Source organism: Brienomyrus brachyistius, chromosome 1, assembly GCF_023856365.1.
Source record: "Brienomyrus brachyistius isolate T26 chromosome 1, BBRACH_0.4, whole genome shotgun sequence".
NCBI classification, from domain to species: Eukaryota; Metazoa; Chordata; class Actinopteri; order Osteoglossiformes; family Mormyridae; genus Brienomyrus; species Brienomyrus brachyistius.
Genome location: NC_064533.1, coordinates 52,589,163 through 52,603,275, shown reverse-complemented (window position 1 = coordinate 52,603,275; position 14,113 = coordinate 52,589,163). Strand labels below are relative to the sequence as shown.

General features: G+C 46.2%; 1 protein-coding gene across 2 annotated transcripts in view; it reads right to left on the bottom strand.

Annotated features, from left to right (window-relative positions):
• Positions 1-14,113, bottom strand: part of LOC125736311 (mannosyl-oligosaccharide 1,2-alpha-mannosidase IB-like) — a 65,792-nt gene that overhangs the window by 5,273 nt on the left and 46,406 nt on the right. For both annotated transcript variants that reach the window (XM_049006295.1, XM_049006297.1), the window contains exons 5-12: positions 13,488-13,606; positions 11,883-11,963; positions 8,355-8,449; positions 6,671-6,794; positions 5,554-5,647; positions 1,600-1,715; positions 1,151-1,370; positions 613-785 (exon numbers count right to left, since the gene is read on the bottom strand). In XM_049006295.1, coding sequence (XP_048862252.1) covers positions 613-785; positions 1,151-1,370; positions 1,600-1,715; positions 5,554-5,647; positions 6,671-6,794; positions 8,355-8,449; positions 11,883-11,963; positions 13,488-13,606 — 1,022 coding nt within the window. The remainder of the gene's footprint in view (positions 1-612; positions 786-1,150; positions 1,371-1,599; positions 1,716-5,553; positions 5,648-6,670; positions 6,795-8,354; positions 8,450-11,882; positions 11,964-13,487; positions 13,607-14,113) is intronic.

The following is a 14,113-nucleotide window of genomic DNA, read 5'->3' as shown; positions in this document are numbered from 1 at the left end:
CACAACCCGGCTGCATCCTAAATGTGAAACGGGCTGATTCACAACAAGCGACTGGGCTTCCGGTTCTCATGGGGATTCTGTGCCACTCCAGGAAGGAGACGCCGCTGTAGGTCAGGCAGACTCATGAGCTCCAAGGCCCCCAGGAGAGAGCCAGCTCCACAAGCACGGTGCTCATTAACGAAGAAGCCATCTGACGCGGATCAGCGGGGATCACCTTCTAAGGATGCCCCGGTGTCTAAAGAAACCGTATCTCTGCTGACATCACGCAAGTACACAGATGCACAGAAGCAAAACTCAGACACAAATGCTCACTCACACAAATTCTTGGATTCTTTGTGGGGAATTCCACTGGAATTCAGTTTCATTCATATTAGAATATGTGCATTAGTATTGCTATAGCAGAAAGTTTTACAATTTTTCTGCAGAAATGCTTAGGAAAACAGGAAGTCTACAGAATTTGACAGCAGATGACTAACTTATAGGAGTCCTCCGTCTTTGTCTCTCTGGACTTGGAATTTCAACTCTGCTCAGATATGCTCAAACACAGGTGCACTCCAGAAAATGAACAGACCAAACCTGAACCGACCAAGCCTCCCCAGCCTGCAATCTCACCTGTGCTGCCTCCCAGCCCCACTGCCGGTACTTGGGATCGTGGGTGAATCTCCACATATACCAGTAGGTCTCAATGACCTCTGGACGTAGGATATAGTACTTCTCATTCTGCCGAACGGCCACGGCCTCCAGACCACTGTCAAACTTGAAGGCCTCTGGGCCGAGCTTCAACACTGCAGGAAGAGCAAGAGAACAACAGGGAGGCATCATTAAGTCAAATGGCACCATTTAATGTTCCAACAGAAACCTCCCACTAGTGCTATAACATCCATGGTGAGAGAATGATGGCGGTTTCTTTAGACATTGTCAACAATGTACTGCTGTACCCTAGTGTTTCTCATCCCTGTCCTTGGGAACTCCCAGACAGTCCCCAATTTGCTCACTCCCTCCTGAGAGTTGTCTGGGGGTCCCTGAGGACCAGGATGAGAAACACTGCCCTAGATTTGATGCCCAGCCCTGAAAAATCTGTGACTCCTGCAGCCAAAGCTACAAAGTAATATTAAATGTTATTATTATTAATAAAGATGATGGTGATGACCTGTGCGGTCGTAGGACTCGTGGCAGGTGTGAGCGATCTCGGCGCCCAGCTGCAGGTAGTGCCCTGCTTTGTCCCCGGGGGAGCCGTCGGCCCCCAGGGCGAACATGCCGCCTGCGAAGCAGGTCAGGTGACCCATCTTCCTCTCCAAGTGCCCGTTCTTCCACTCGCCAATAAAAGTAAGGCCACTGCTCGATTTACGGATGAGGTGACGCTCAATGGCCTGGGAAGAGGAGAGAGGAGGACTGAAGAGCCTTCAGCCTAAGGCGCTCATCTCACAACCTCAAAGCTTCAATATCTGCTGAAGCGGCTCTGTTCAAGTGATGACGTCTGGCTGCTCTGAAGATGCACGTCAACCAGCCTCGAGTCAAGAAATCTCATTTCGATGTCCCGCTGAAGATACAAAGGCTGTATCCTCATAAAAAGCAGCCCTCTCTCAGAGGGGGACTCACCTCAATGGCATCGTCGTACGTCTTTCTGGCTTCCATGTCAGTCTTGTCAGACATAAGCCAAGCCTTCAGCAGGTACTCGTAGAAACTGTCTCCCAGCCCCCCGACAGAGGTATGGTCTGGGAAGGTAAAATTAAACAATGTCAACACACACAGACACACACACACAGACACAGGGTGGCTGTGTCACGGGGTTACACCAAACACAGTCCAAACTGCTGCAGATGTCACAGGAGCATGAAGGCTTTGTTTTGACAGCAGTCAGATGTCCCTCAGATGTAAAATAAAACGGAACCATTTATCTTGGATTTGAGGAGTTCTGTATGCACAGGGTGCCTCTCTCCACTTACACCATCAAACAAAAAACAGCTTGCAAACAGATGGATAGGATGGAAAAAAACTAATATCTGCAACAAAAAAAGCGTAGCCACAGGGAAGCTCCTGTCCAACTGCAGTGACGGGGCGGTTGTAACATGTGTACAGTCACCCTAAATTAACACAGGGCACTGTGTAGAGTCAGGTATCTGCGGAGGTTTCATTCACATGGACCCCATCCACCCACACACTCATCCATCCATCAATCCATCCATCCATCCACCCACCCACCCATCCTTCCATCCCCAGCAAGGCCAGCAGAGCTTCAGCCCTGACAGACAGTCACACGGTGCCATTCTAATTCCCTTTTCTTCTTTTCACGGCTGGCGGCGTAACAAGATGTGTCCTGCTTCAACCGACGCCAAGCTGCCCTGCTCTCTCTCTTCCTCCACCTCCTGACCACCTCCTTACCACCCCCCCCCCCCCACCTGACCCCATCAAGAAATCTTCCATGTCCAGCTTGATCCCTTCCGTTATCCTGCCAACATGCCTCCCGTCTGTCAGCCGCCCCTGCTGCAGAAGCCTTCATATTGCCCAGTAAATCAGACCCTTCCTCAGTGCTGGCTCTACTTGGCTTCTGGCTCAAGCCCAGCTCATGTCCAGCCTTGACTGAGGAGGCTCCCTGGTGGCCGGCTTCTCCCCATACACGTCACAGAGAACACTGCCGTATGTGTCATTATAGCAGACATTAAACATTCTATATTGCCTCTCCTTCAGCAAACCCCCTATGCCATCATGCTTTATCCCCCATCCCCCACCCTTTGTAGCAAGCTGACAGTGTGTATCTGAGTGACACCATCAATGGACCATCCCCTTGGCAGACACTCAAGGCCCGCTTCTTCAGACTGTGTCTCCAAGATAACGCTCATGTAGAAGCTTCTCAGTTTGTTGTTGCTGACCCTAATGGCAGCTGTTTTGGGGATAAGATAAGAGTCTTCCATGCTCCATGCTGCTGAAACCTTACCTCGATACAGATGTCAACAAGGATAATGAATTATTGGAAAAGATAATGATAGAACCGTAGCAATAACACAGAGTAACAGATCAAAACAAACACCATGCGTTTTATTAAAAGCATCCCCTCTGTGTTAAATGAACTGGTACACCTGCAGCAGAGCCTCAGCCTTTCTTAAAGGGACCCCCAAATGAGAGCAGACTACAGCTTAGCATCACTATCGCAATCTCATAAATAACTACAAAGTTCCCCATGACTATTTTTCACTGGAAGGGGGTCCTGTTTCATATCTCGCGTCACATGTGCCGGATGATAATACCAGCATTCTCTCGATTCGGAAAACACCGCGGAGGGTCCCCTGTGGGCCCTCACACCCCATGCTGTAACAGCTGCGCCATGTCATGCACCCTATTGTGGGCAGAAAAGGCCATAGGAGTGTATGTGTCAGCTCACTGAAACGTGAATTTTTTCCCTTTGTAAAGGAAACTCTCTTCCCTGAGGCTGGTTTGCCCCCCCCCCCCCCCCCCCCGCCTCCCAAAAACCTGTTGGTACGGTTATGACAATGGCAAGCTAATTACCAAGTTAATGGCCGGTTATTTTTGTCACTTGGACGCTACATGCTTTTCCACAATGGAACACAATTAAGGGCCCCCGAGATAACAGTAATTATCTGCGAGACGCACGCCTGCTGCTGATTCATTATCTCGGCCCGGGAGTGGGTTGGGGGGGTGGAAGGGGGGCAGTGTCGGCTGCCGTCACGCCATGTCTTTGGCGAGGCAGACCCCCGACGGTCACGTTCGAGTCGTGTCAAACAGCTAAGCAGCCTCACTGTAAACGTCTGCTTGTCTTCACTTTGCTTCATAAGCATGCTTGACATCGTGGGGTAAATCAGCAGCATGTCACACAGAATAACACCTCACCAGTGACACCCGTAAAGCGGACTGTAAGCGAGAACGTAGTGCAGAGCAACCCTCGACCGTAACGATTCCATACACACAAGTCTGGTTTTCTTTCTGACTATTGCACAAATTATTCATTCATCCAAAGAACAGACTTTTTGGCTGAATGCCCCCACAACCACTATCCCCAGGAAAACGTTTTCAATTCATTTTATTTTTTTTATTATGGATTTTTTGCAAGGGGGGTTAGGAATCATTAATTACACTTAAGTGTGTGAGAATGTGTCCACTTACATGGTTTGCTGGCTGGTTTACTTTCCCAGTCAAGATCGTGCACATTTCTCTAAGACATATGACTTGTGCGACTATAACAAAATAATTACTGCTGTGAGCAGGGTTTACCTCCCTAATGAGCTTTCAGACGCAACTGCAATTTATTACACTGGTAGCTACTGGATCGATTCAATGCATTTTTATGTAGCGTCCTTCCTTAAATGGTTGCCCCCAGCACTTAAGAATAATGTAATGAGAAAAGCATCATGGGCTGATATAAGAGTTAATTTTACACTGCAGTAAACAGCAGAACACAGCAGAGGAAAAGGGGAAACTGAACTCTTTGGGTGGCTATGCAGGGAAATGTGAACAGTCAGGACCTTGGAAATGTCATGGTGACGGAGATTCACCTACTTCTCTCTCAGTTATATAGGCATCTCTGGCACCAGCCTTCACATGTTGCACTACACTAAACCAGAACCCCCTTAACTCCTAAACCCCACTGGCAATGCCAAATGCACTCAATTCCATGGCCGGCAGAGCAATGACACATGGCAATACACTGAAAGAATGAGGGACATCAACTGTGCATATGCTGTACAATCACACTGTCTGCTGTGAACAGCAAAAAAAAATAAAAAATGAGAGAGAAAGTGAGTTCATTGTAAGCTGCGGAAGTGTGCCTGAAGTGGGTTCCTGGGGGGGGAAGGAGTCTCACATCCATTACTGTAAATAGGATCGCTCAGCAACGCCGTGAGACACACCCAAGAAAGGGCAGCGAAGGGGAGGAGACCGACCGTGCATCTGCTGGCCTGCCTGCCGCAGCTAGCAAAAGGCGCTCAGTAAAATATAACTAACATGAACCCCCTTACCAGCACAGTGACACACACCAATGGCTGTGAAAATTCACATTCACACTTCTGCACTCTGCAAGGCCGTATCAGAACAACATCTGGTCTCCACAGCACCCACGCGTGGGATTCCAACAAGTGAACCATTCCAGAGGGCCGCTAAGAAGACCATGTGAGCCTGGTGGCTGTTTGGGGGGGGGGGGGGGGTTTGTCATACACGCTCTTCTCTCCTGGCACTACATACACGGCTAAGGAGTTTATATGCATTTACTCTAGCAAGGGGGGGGGCGGACTTGGACAATACATACTACTGATAGGTGTAGAAAAGGCAAAACTCACAGAGAAAGCTAACAATTAGACATGATTACCCACTTACAAATGCTAATTACAAGTGTGTGTGTGTGCGTGCGTGGGCGCCACCCGTCTGCCACATTCGGAACAACATCTAACCATGTAGCTCTTCGTCTGATCTTTCAGAACGATGTCAGTGTATCACGATGAGATGTTTTGCTGGCATTGAACAGTATTAAACAGGAACAGGAAACCACCATAACAAGTATAACACTGGTCAAGGCAAAGCCAAAGTAGAATGGGAGACACTCACGCTGTCCCCAGCGGCCCGTCCTCGGGTTCAGGTAGTTGGGGTAAAGCCCGTTGGGCCGGTCCATCTTGGCGAGGAGCTTCCGTATGTGCATGACCTGAGGAGGAGGGAAGCACAGAGTCACTCACAGACGTCAGCCAGTCTCATCTTCACAGCCTGTCCTTCAGCGCCAGACACCTAACACTGCGTGGCTCAGATTGCCAGGATGCCCCTTTAGTACTAGGCCAGGTGACGGCACACATTTCAGCTGAAGTACCTGCCAATGACCAGAACATTCCTCATCTTTGCTCGCCTATTTCCACCATAATGCTGAAGAACTACATGCCAATCTGTCATTTCTACTGTCGATACAACGTTTTCTTTTGAGTTGGTTCTTACCTTCTGTTCAAAAGAAATTAAATTCTCAACAGACACTCCAGGTATTTCATGTCATTTCAGACCAGACGACTCCATTCTATTTAACAGTGAAAAAGCATGGTGTCTGTAGAAATTGCAAACCAGCTAGATCTGCCCACTGAATTACGATGTCGAGTAATTCATCTTGATTTTGCTGTCATTCCCCAATTTTCATAGTGACAGCTACAATTGTCATTTATGCATCATTTATTGGTCTTTAACCATAATACAAACCAAGCTTTTCAAACTGAGTGGAAAAAGGGTGACATGCATCAGAAGACAGGCTCCCAGAGCACCCCCTACCCCCCCCGACAATTTCCCAACACACATCGCATTACTTTCCACCTTGCCTGACAGACACACCTGGCAGAGTAATCTGACGTTAATCTTTTTTTTGCTGCATCATCTACCTATTAACCTTTCGACCTTTTTCCCCCGCTATAAATGTATAAGGCAGCACTCAACTGGGTTGACAGATCGGAGCCATCGAACAGCACAAACATGAGGCGTATCTGACAATTACCAGCTGCATTCTGCCTTTATAAATAGCCAGGCGCGACTGGCTGTGTCTCATTAACACCACCTACTTATGCAAACACCATGCCACAAATCGACAGCGCCAAATTTTCCATAACAGCTCCAGCTGAAGTGTCTTCTCTTGGGGAGGGGGGGGGAATCTGCGCAGAATGAAGTGATGATACACATGGTGACCTTTGACCCCCACCTTTTCATAGTAGGCCGGGTTCCCTGTAAGGTAGGACAGATGGACGAACTCCATGTGTAGGGTTCCAAATTCGGCCAGGATGCTGCTGCCCGCTGAAGCCCAGCCCCAATTCCTGCCCACACCACTTGAATAGAGAGGGAGACACAGAAACAGGACACTCAAAAGGAATATTTTTACTCAAGGGGAGACTTCAGAGCTTTGGAGGTTTGACACACACACACACACACACACACGCACACACACACACACACACACACACACACACCCTTCCAAATATGTTAATATGACCTTTAAGAGAATGAGGAATGATAAAAGTTGGAGGTCTGCAGACTTAAAGGGGGAACACGCAGGCAAACACACAAACATGCCCCCAAATATATTCAGCGCATGTCAAACGGGCCAGACAGGTGGCTGACTCCAGTCTGCTGCTTTCTCTGGTCTCCAAGTAACAGGGTGAAGGCCCCGATAGCGCTGTGCTGGAAACACGCTGCTTATTTTAATTTCTTATTGTGCTGTAATCTTGACGGAAAATTTGTCACCCAATGTTCTCATCTTTCATTAATGCGCGAGTCCTAAATGCCAGCCCACACCACAGTAAACAAAGCTCCCCGCCCCCAGTGCTGATGAATCACGCCTCTCCACTTCTCTATGTGGCAAGATGTCCTGCAGAAGCAGACAACAGCTGGCCTGCCCTTCGCTTCAGCATGTCTCACACGGCCGCCCTCTCCCCTCCCTGTGTGAGAATGTACTTGCTCCATCCAGATGGGTTTGGTGGGCAGGGGTGACTCCAGCTGTATTGATCACCTTTTCCTTCTCCTCCTCTCTCTCCCCCCATTTCCTCCACCCCTCCCATGAATTGTCTCTCCATCATTTTTTTGGCACTTCTGCTCCCCGTAGCAGTTACCGCTCAAGGGGACTTGCAATTGTGTGCCGTTTCCACGGCTATGGGTATCACCTGTTATACAATTAACTTCCATGTGAAGCAACACCAGCCATTTTGCAAGACCCCCCCCAGCCACACCAAAGCCCAGCTCGAGTGCATGAGAGAGAGGGGATCTAGGTGCCTCTCACATACCTGTGCCCCGCCCCAATTTAACAGTATTCGATAAACACACTATAGTGATAGGACCCCTACAGCCACCCAGTATCCCTCCCACTGGAAGCAGCTATTTCAGATAAGGTTCCTTTGTGAGCCAAAGGGCTCAGGACAGGATGGCACGGAGTAAGCTCAAGCAAGCTGAACCATGTGACCATGAATTCATGAGCAAAACCAAATTAAATCAACTGCAAATTTGAGTACATTTGATGACACTATTTTAAATGAAATCGCAACTTCAGTGATAATGTATTTATTTTGTTCATCAACAGCAAATTGCTGATATCTTGGCCCCCACCTCAAAGGCAGCATTCCCTGCATATCAGCTTCAGCACCTGACCACCTGTTAGTCTTCAGACAGTGTTAAGCCAATGTCAAAGCCATTAAATTAAGTACAGTCACTTGAAATTTTGAAGATGAAAACAAGACCTTTCGTACCAGCTGAACGATAGTGACTGTCAAATACCAGCTACACGGTTCATGTTTATTTTCAATAGCGTGGTCACTGTCAGATGTTACAGTAATAGTGTAGGCGTCAGTTTTGCTACCGTTTTGCAGTTATCTGAACCCAGGGCAAGGAGGCCCTACCTTTTCAAATTGACCATGGCCCAGGGTATGCCAGTGGGGGTGTTGAAAGCAGGCAGAAGTTTCTCCGCCAACTGGGTGGCTTTGACCTTGAAGACCTGAGGGAGGAGGACCAGAGTTAGTTTAAGATGGTGCCCCATGCCAGAGCACCCTAAGAGGTGGTATTGCTCACTTTGCGGGTTTGACTTGAAACTGTACATTATGAATGTCCCCCCCCCACAGATTTTGGACAAAACAAATTTTGGGTGGGTGATCATCTTTCTCAATCTGACAAACAGACTTTACATATTCCTATCTCTGTGGGTACTCACCATTCATTTTTACGGGCAAAACCCTAATCCTAACCCATACCCAGAATTAACTTTAACCATAACTAACCAAACAAAATACAATACTTTTGGCTATTTTAGTTTTTTCGACTGCATTCACTTGGTCCCACAATGTGGTAAATACAACCCCCAACCTCCCCCCCCCCCCCCCCCAAAAAAAAAAAAACCCAGACACACCATGGACCATTGACTAAGATATGACAGTAGTTCTAAAGCCACCTGCTCCATCACTTCACACTTCTGTCCCATTTACCACCTGCACACCTGAGCCAGGTAGCACATTATTACAACCAGTTGTGCAAGTCAAAATATATGCAACAGAATAGAGAAGCAGCCGTACTGGGACGGCTGTGGGACTTGTTTGATCCCGAGTTATAAGAATGATTAAAATTACACACATGCACACACACACATTTAAGCCCATTTCCCTGGGGATCGTTTAAGGTCCATTTCTGCAGTTTAGATGACAGCTTGAACCTGCACTGTCATCCTATAGCTGAGATAGGAGACTCTAAAGACAGGATTAAATTAGCTTTGCACAAAAGACGGTTCTTCAGACCTTGAGGATATCTCCAAATGTGAACAAACCTGTCCTAGTCATCACTTCTGTGCACACTGATATATGCTGCAAACAAGATTTCTTTTAATCCAGAACATTCTGTGGGATCACTGTAACCACTTTCTGAACCCAGTGCTATTCCCTGGATACGTGCTGCATTTTGGTGACTTTTTAAACAGACTTTTCTTTATGTTTGACTAACTCCTTCAGGAGGATGTAAATCTGGAGAGGGGGAAGAGCAATGGTGACAAAGGGTGAATTTTATTATAGTGACATGTGAGAAATGTCAGCAATGAGGATATTTACGCCTATGGCTTTAACATTTGAGACAGTGAGTCCTGAGTCTCTGCTCACTTTCATCCATCAGTGTGGCCTGCCCACACGCTTAAAGAAGCTGGACTTTTCTCCAATCCTTCCAATTCGAGATCTAACTATAGAGCATCAATGTTCCCCATCCACCGGGATTCTCTTTGAATCACACCGATGTCACACTAGCTTCGACTCATAAACAATTATTCAGCGATTCGGTCTGAGATGCTGACAGACTGAGATGAGGGACTCAGCCAAAGCAAACAGCCAACCCACACTCCTTCCTGTGTGCACCCCCCACCCCAAACCTCCTATGCATGTTTCTCAGTGAAAATCTCAAAGGGGGCCCTGGAGATGTCATCTGGTTTACATTTCATCCAACAAAATGATCAGCTTGTTCTGCCCAGCCTCCACTCAGTGTCTTCTGCTGGAGTAACAGGCTTTTTATGGAAGACCAAGCCCAGACAAGCAAACCAGAAAATGAAAAGGGGTGGGGGCGGGGGTGCAGAACTGTCCCATGCCTTATCCCCAGAAGGCTCACGGTAAGGTCTTGCCACCCAAATTCTCTCACTCCACTGTCTAGCAGTGTTAATTTTGACAGCAATTTATTATTTAGTTTTAGTCATAGTCTTTTGACTAAAATGTAATTTAGTTACAGTCATAATTTAGTCATCTAAATTATTTTAGTTTTAGTCTAGTTATGGTTGACTAAATATCATAAGATTACAGTTAACTAAAATGACAATTAAGTCGACTAAAATTAAAAGTGCAAAGTGTTCACCAAGATGAAATGAAACCAATGTTAAGGGAAGGTATTAAAGTCTGACTGTGCAGTACAAAAAGACAGATTTCATTCTTATTTGGCACACAAACACATGTTTATTTACCCGGAAACTGAATACTGTAAAATCAGTAGTGCCATTAGTGCAAAAATAAAGACGTGCATAGGCTGTAATGCCACCAGGCCCGCTCTCTCTGAATATTAAAATATATATATTAAAATAAATATCTGTAGACACAGTTTATTGGTGATTTCATGCTCGCTGAAGTTTACACTTATTAACAACTGCGTAATGTTATTTGTTATATAAATCAACTCAGGTGAAAGAAAAAAAATGCACGCTTTTAGGGTTACCAAATCTCAAGCATCTGGCATGGCACTCACGCTTTCAGACTCACACAAGAAATCTTACGGCAATTTTATTACTATATTATACCATTATAAACCAAAATTAGCTACGATAAAAGTGTATTTACACTGTTAAATACAAAAGCAGACTATTTACAAGGTACTGTAAATAGTCTGAATTGTACTCTAATTTGATTTGACATCAGTCAGGCTGCTTAAATATATCTCACACTAAATAGTTAGACATTATTATCTTCTGGATCTTTGCTTCAAGAAATTGTCTCTAACTGGAGATCTTTAAATTTTAGTTGAATACCCCTTCAATATGCGAACTACATTAGTTCTGACTGGATCTGGTCTCTGGCAAACATTTTCGTCTTGTTTTTATTTGTTGACAAAAGTGTCAATACATTTCATCATAGTCTTAGGCCTCGCAAAATCATTTTATTTAGTTATCGTCTCATTTTATTGACGATGACTATGACAAAAAATTTATCAACAAAATTAACATTGCTCTCCAGAAGTGTAAAGATGGGGGATGGTACTTCCTCCCTACTGACCCACCCTGGAAATGTTTCCATTAAGTCAAAGAGTGGTCAAAAACTCTAATATGTTCAGACCTCGGCCCAGCACCATCAACATGAACTGTATACAAAATTATTTTGGGATTTTATGTCACTAAATCACTCTTTAATGACTGAAAGCACAAAACTTAAGTCTTAAGTAAAGACTTAAAGCTTGATTACTTAAGCTTTAAAACCCAGATAGCCCTGTTATGACAATCCCTGAACAACACGTTTCCAAATTGTATCCGACTACTAAAATTTGACATTACTACAGTGACCCACCCCGCCCATGAGGGGGGAGCGGCCGGTGGGGCATGAGGTTCAATAAGAATGAAATGGGGAGCCAGGAAGCAGGACCAGGACCTGGTCTGCAGCAAAGACCTCATTAATAAACACTTCACATTTCCTGTCCTACAAGGAACGTGGACGTGTCTCCTGTGCTGATCCCCCCCATTCCAGACACAGGCACATTACACCAACAAATACAAATACTCTAAAAAGCTGGGACAAGCATTATTAGTGTTTATTTGGAAGACTGAAACCTGCTTTCCAACATCACAGAATAGTAGGACAGTGAAGAATAAGAGATGAAAGCAAGATGATAGACAGACTGTGAGAACTTCACTGAGAGATGGTTACCTCTTGCCCTGATAGGTAATATGCTGCCAGAAGCCCACCGATGAAGCGAATGTTGACTTCGAAGACAGACACCTCTGCGTTCTGCAGGAAGAATTGATAAAAAAACAAACACATACAAATGTTCAGTTCAGACAAACTGAGGATGGAGAACAACATGGCTGCCAAGTGCCCCCACCCCACTGTGGAAGAGATCCGGCAAGATCTATTGGTCAAGTCATGTTTTCAGCACATTCTCCCCAAACCGTGTCATATCACTGTCTGCAGGGTTTATAATTGCCTACAATATCTCAGAGCGATGGGGGGGGAGGGGGCACTCTTCAGGGTACGGCATTTCCATGGCCAGAACAAAGAAGAACAAAAGAGATGGAGATAAATGAAGCAGAAGCCTGACAGAGAGATCTAGGCTGTTTGTCTCACAGGGCACTGCAACATATGCACCTATAAACAGCAGGTATAGCAGAGACCTGTAATCCAGCAGAGATTTATAATCCAGCACAGTGAGAGTCGGCTGTGGGGGGGAATCACTGTAAAGCTAAAAGTAGAATTTCCCTGGTGTTTAACTTGCAAATCCGACTGCTATTTTTAACCAAATCAGCAAAAGGACAAGGGCGACGGTGGCAGGTAGGGGACGACAAAACCAGTGAAGGAGGGGAAGATATCATCACTGCATAAGGGCAGAGTGGGGTAGGGCGCATCAGGGGCAGGGGTAGGAACGTCTGAGGGGAGGCTCTCTGCCGTCAGGGATATTGGAATTAGTGTTCAAGCAGTCTCCATGATGCCTGTTCAGGTCACTAGGCTGGAGGTCATATTTGTTAGTTTGGTATAAGCCTCTGGTACAAATCGGTGATCAACGAGAGGCTTTTCTCCTTGCACACATCCATCTACCGGACATCTGCCAGCCTACGTCCGTGAGTCTCTGCTGCCCACCCCCTCCCCCAAAGGCTTTCTGGAGGCAGAGTGTCGGTGGGAGTGACTCAAGGTACAAGTGGGAGAGGGGACATGATTCCAGAGACCATTTTTGCAGTGTGACAATGACATGAGCGGCCTCTTCTTCGAGACAGGCCTATTTAATATTCATAAAATATGCAAAATAAACAAAAACATTTTAATGCTAAAGCAAGAATTCCCAGGGCGGGCCAATTAAGCACCCTCCATACATAATTCATACTTCTGACTACCTGTGCACAAGTTAATAGATGCCTTGTGTTCAGAACCCCCACCTTTCTGTCCACCTTTTCAATATGGAAAGGTGGGCTAACTGGCTGGTGATAGTAGGATCTGAATCTCTGTGTTAATACACAGCTCTGTGTTCACCACTCTGACACTGATCTTATCTGATATTTATCTCACGTACTCAACTTAGCAGTGCTAATTCTGTAGAGCTGCAATGAAGAAGAATATTGGCTGATTAATAAACATGACGTGAAGGTAGATAGCCGAGCAAAACAGAGAGGGAGGTGTAATCAACATTCCATTTAAAAACATACCAAAGAACACTAAACCTTGGCAAGTGTGCATTAGATAAGGATTAGGCGTGAACACACGGCCGTTAAGTTAGATGGGAAAGTGGTGGCAAATGCAGCTCGTGATCAGGGCGAGTCTCACCACGCTGAAGTCCAGGTTCTGCTCGACCCACTCTTGGCCATCTTTGAACTCGCTGTGAAGGCCCATGACGTACAGGGTGTCCAGGGCATCTACGATGGTGGCTCCCATCTGGGAATTCCCTGCAGATAGGGGACGGTCAAACAAAACCATTGTGTGGGGCATAAGGAGACACGTGTGTGGTCTGAAACTCATCACCCCATCGTTGCCACTAGAGCCCGAATCAGCATCACCAGGGAAAATGCCGGATCTAATTACAAACAGAATGACGGACATACTGCAATATTTGTTTTTTTCCAACACCAAAAGAAGCGTATTTTGTACATTTTATTAGAGAAATGGGGAGAAGGCATTATCTCTGGTATCAATTTGTGTGTGCGTGAGCTGGCTCACCCACCCTATGAGATCTCTTATTGTGGAAATGATTATTTTCAGCCCCCACGCCCACCCGCCGCCCACAAAAAAAAAAATACAAGGACGACGGTGCCGTGATGCTGTGCTCGGTCTTGCTATTAATAAAACGGGCACTTCTGGACACTGCAGAGACTCGCCTTGTGTTGATGCCCTGGGCGACTTGCCCTCGTTAATCAGCCTTGCGCTCTTATGAGACCTCGTTGGCTGTAATTACA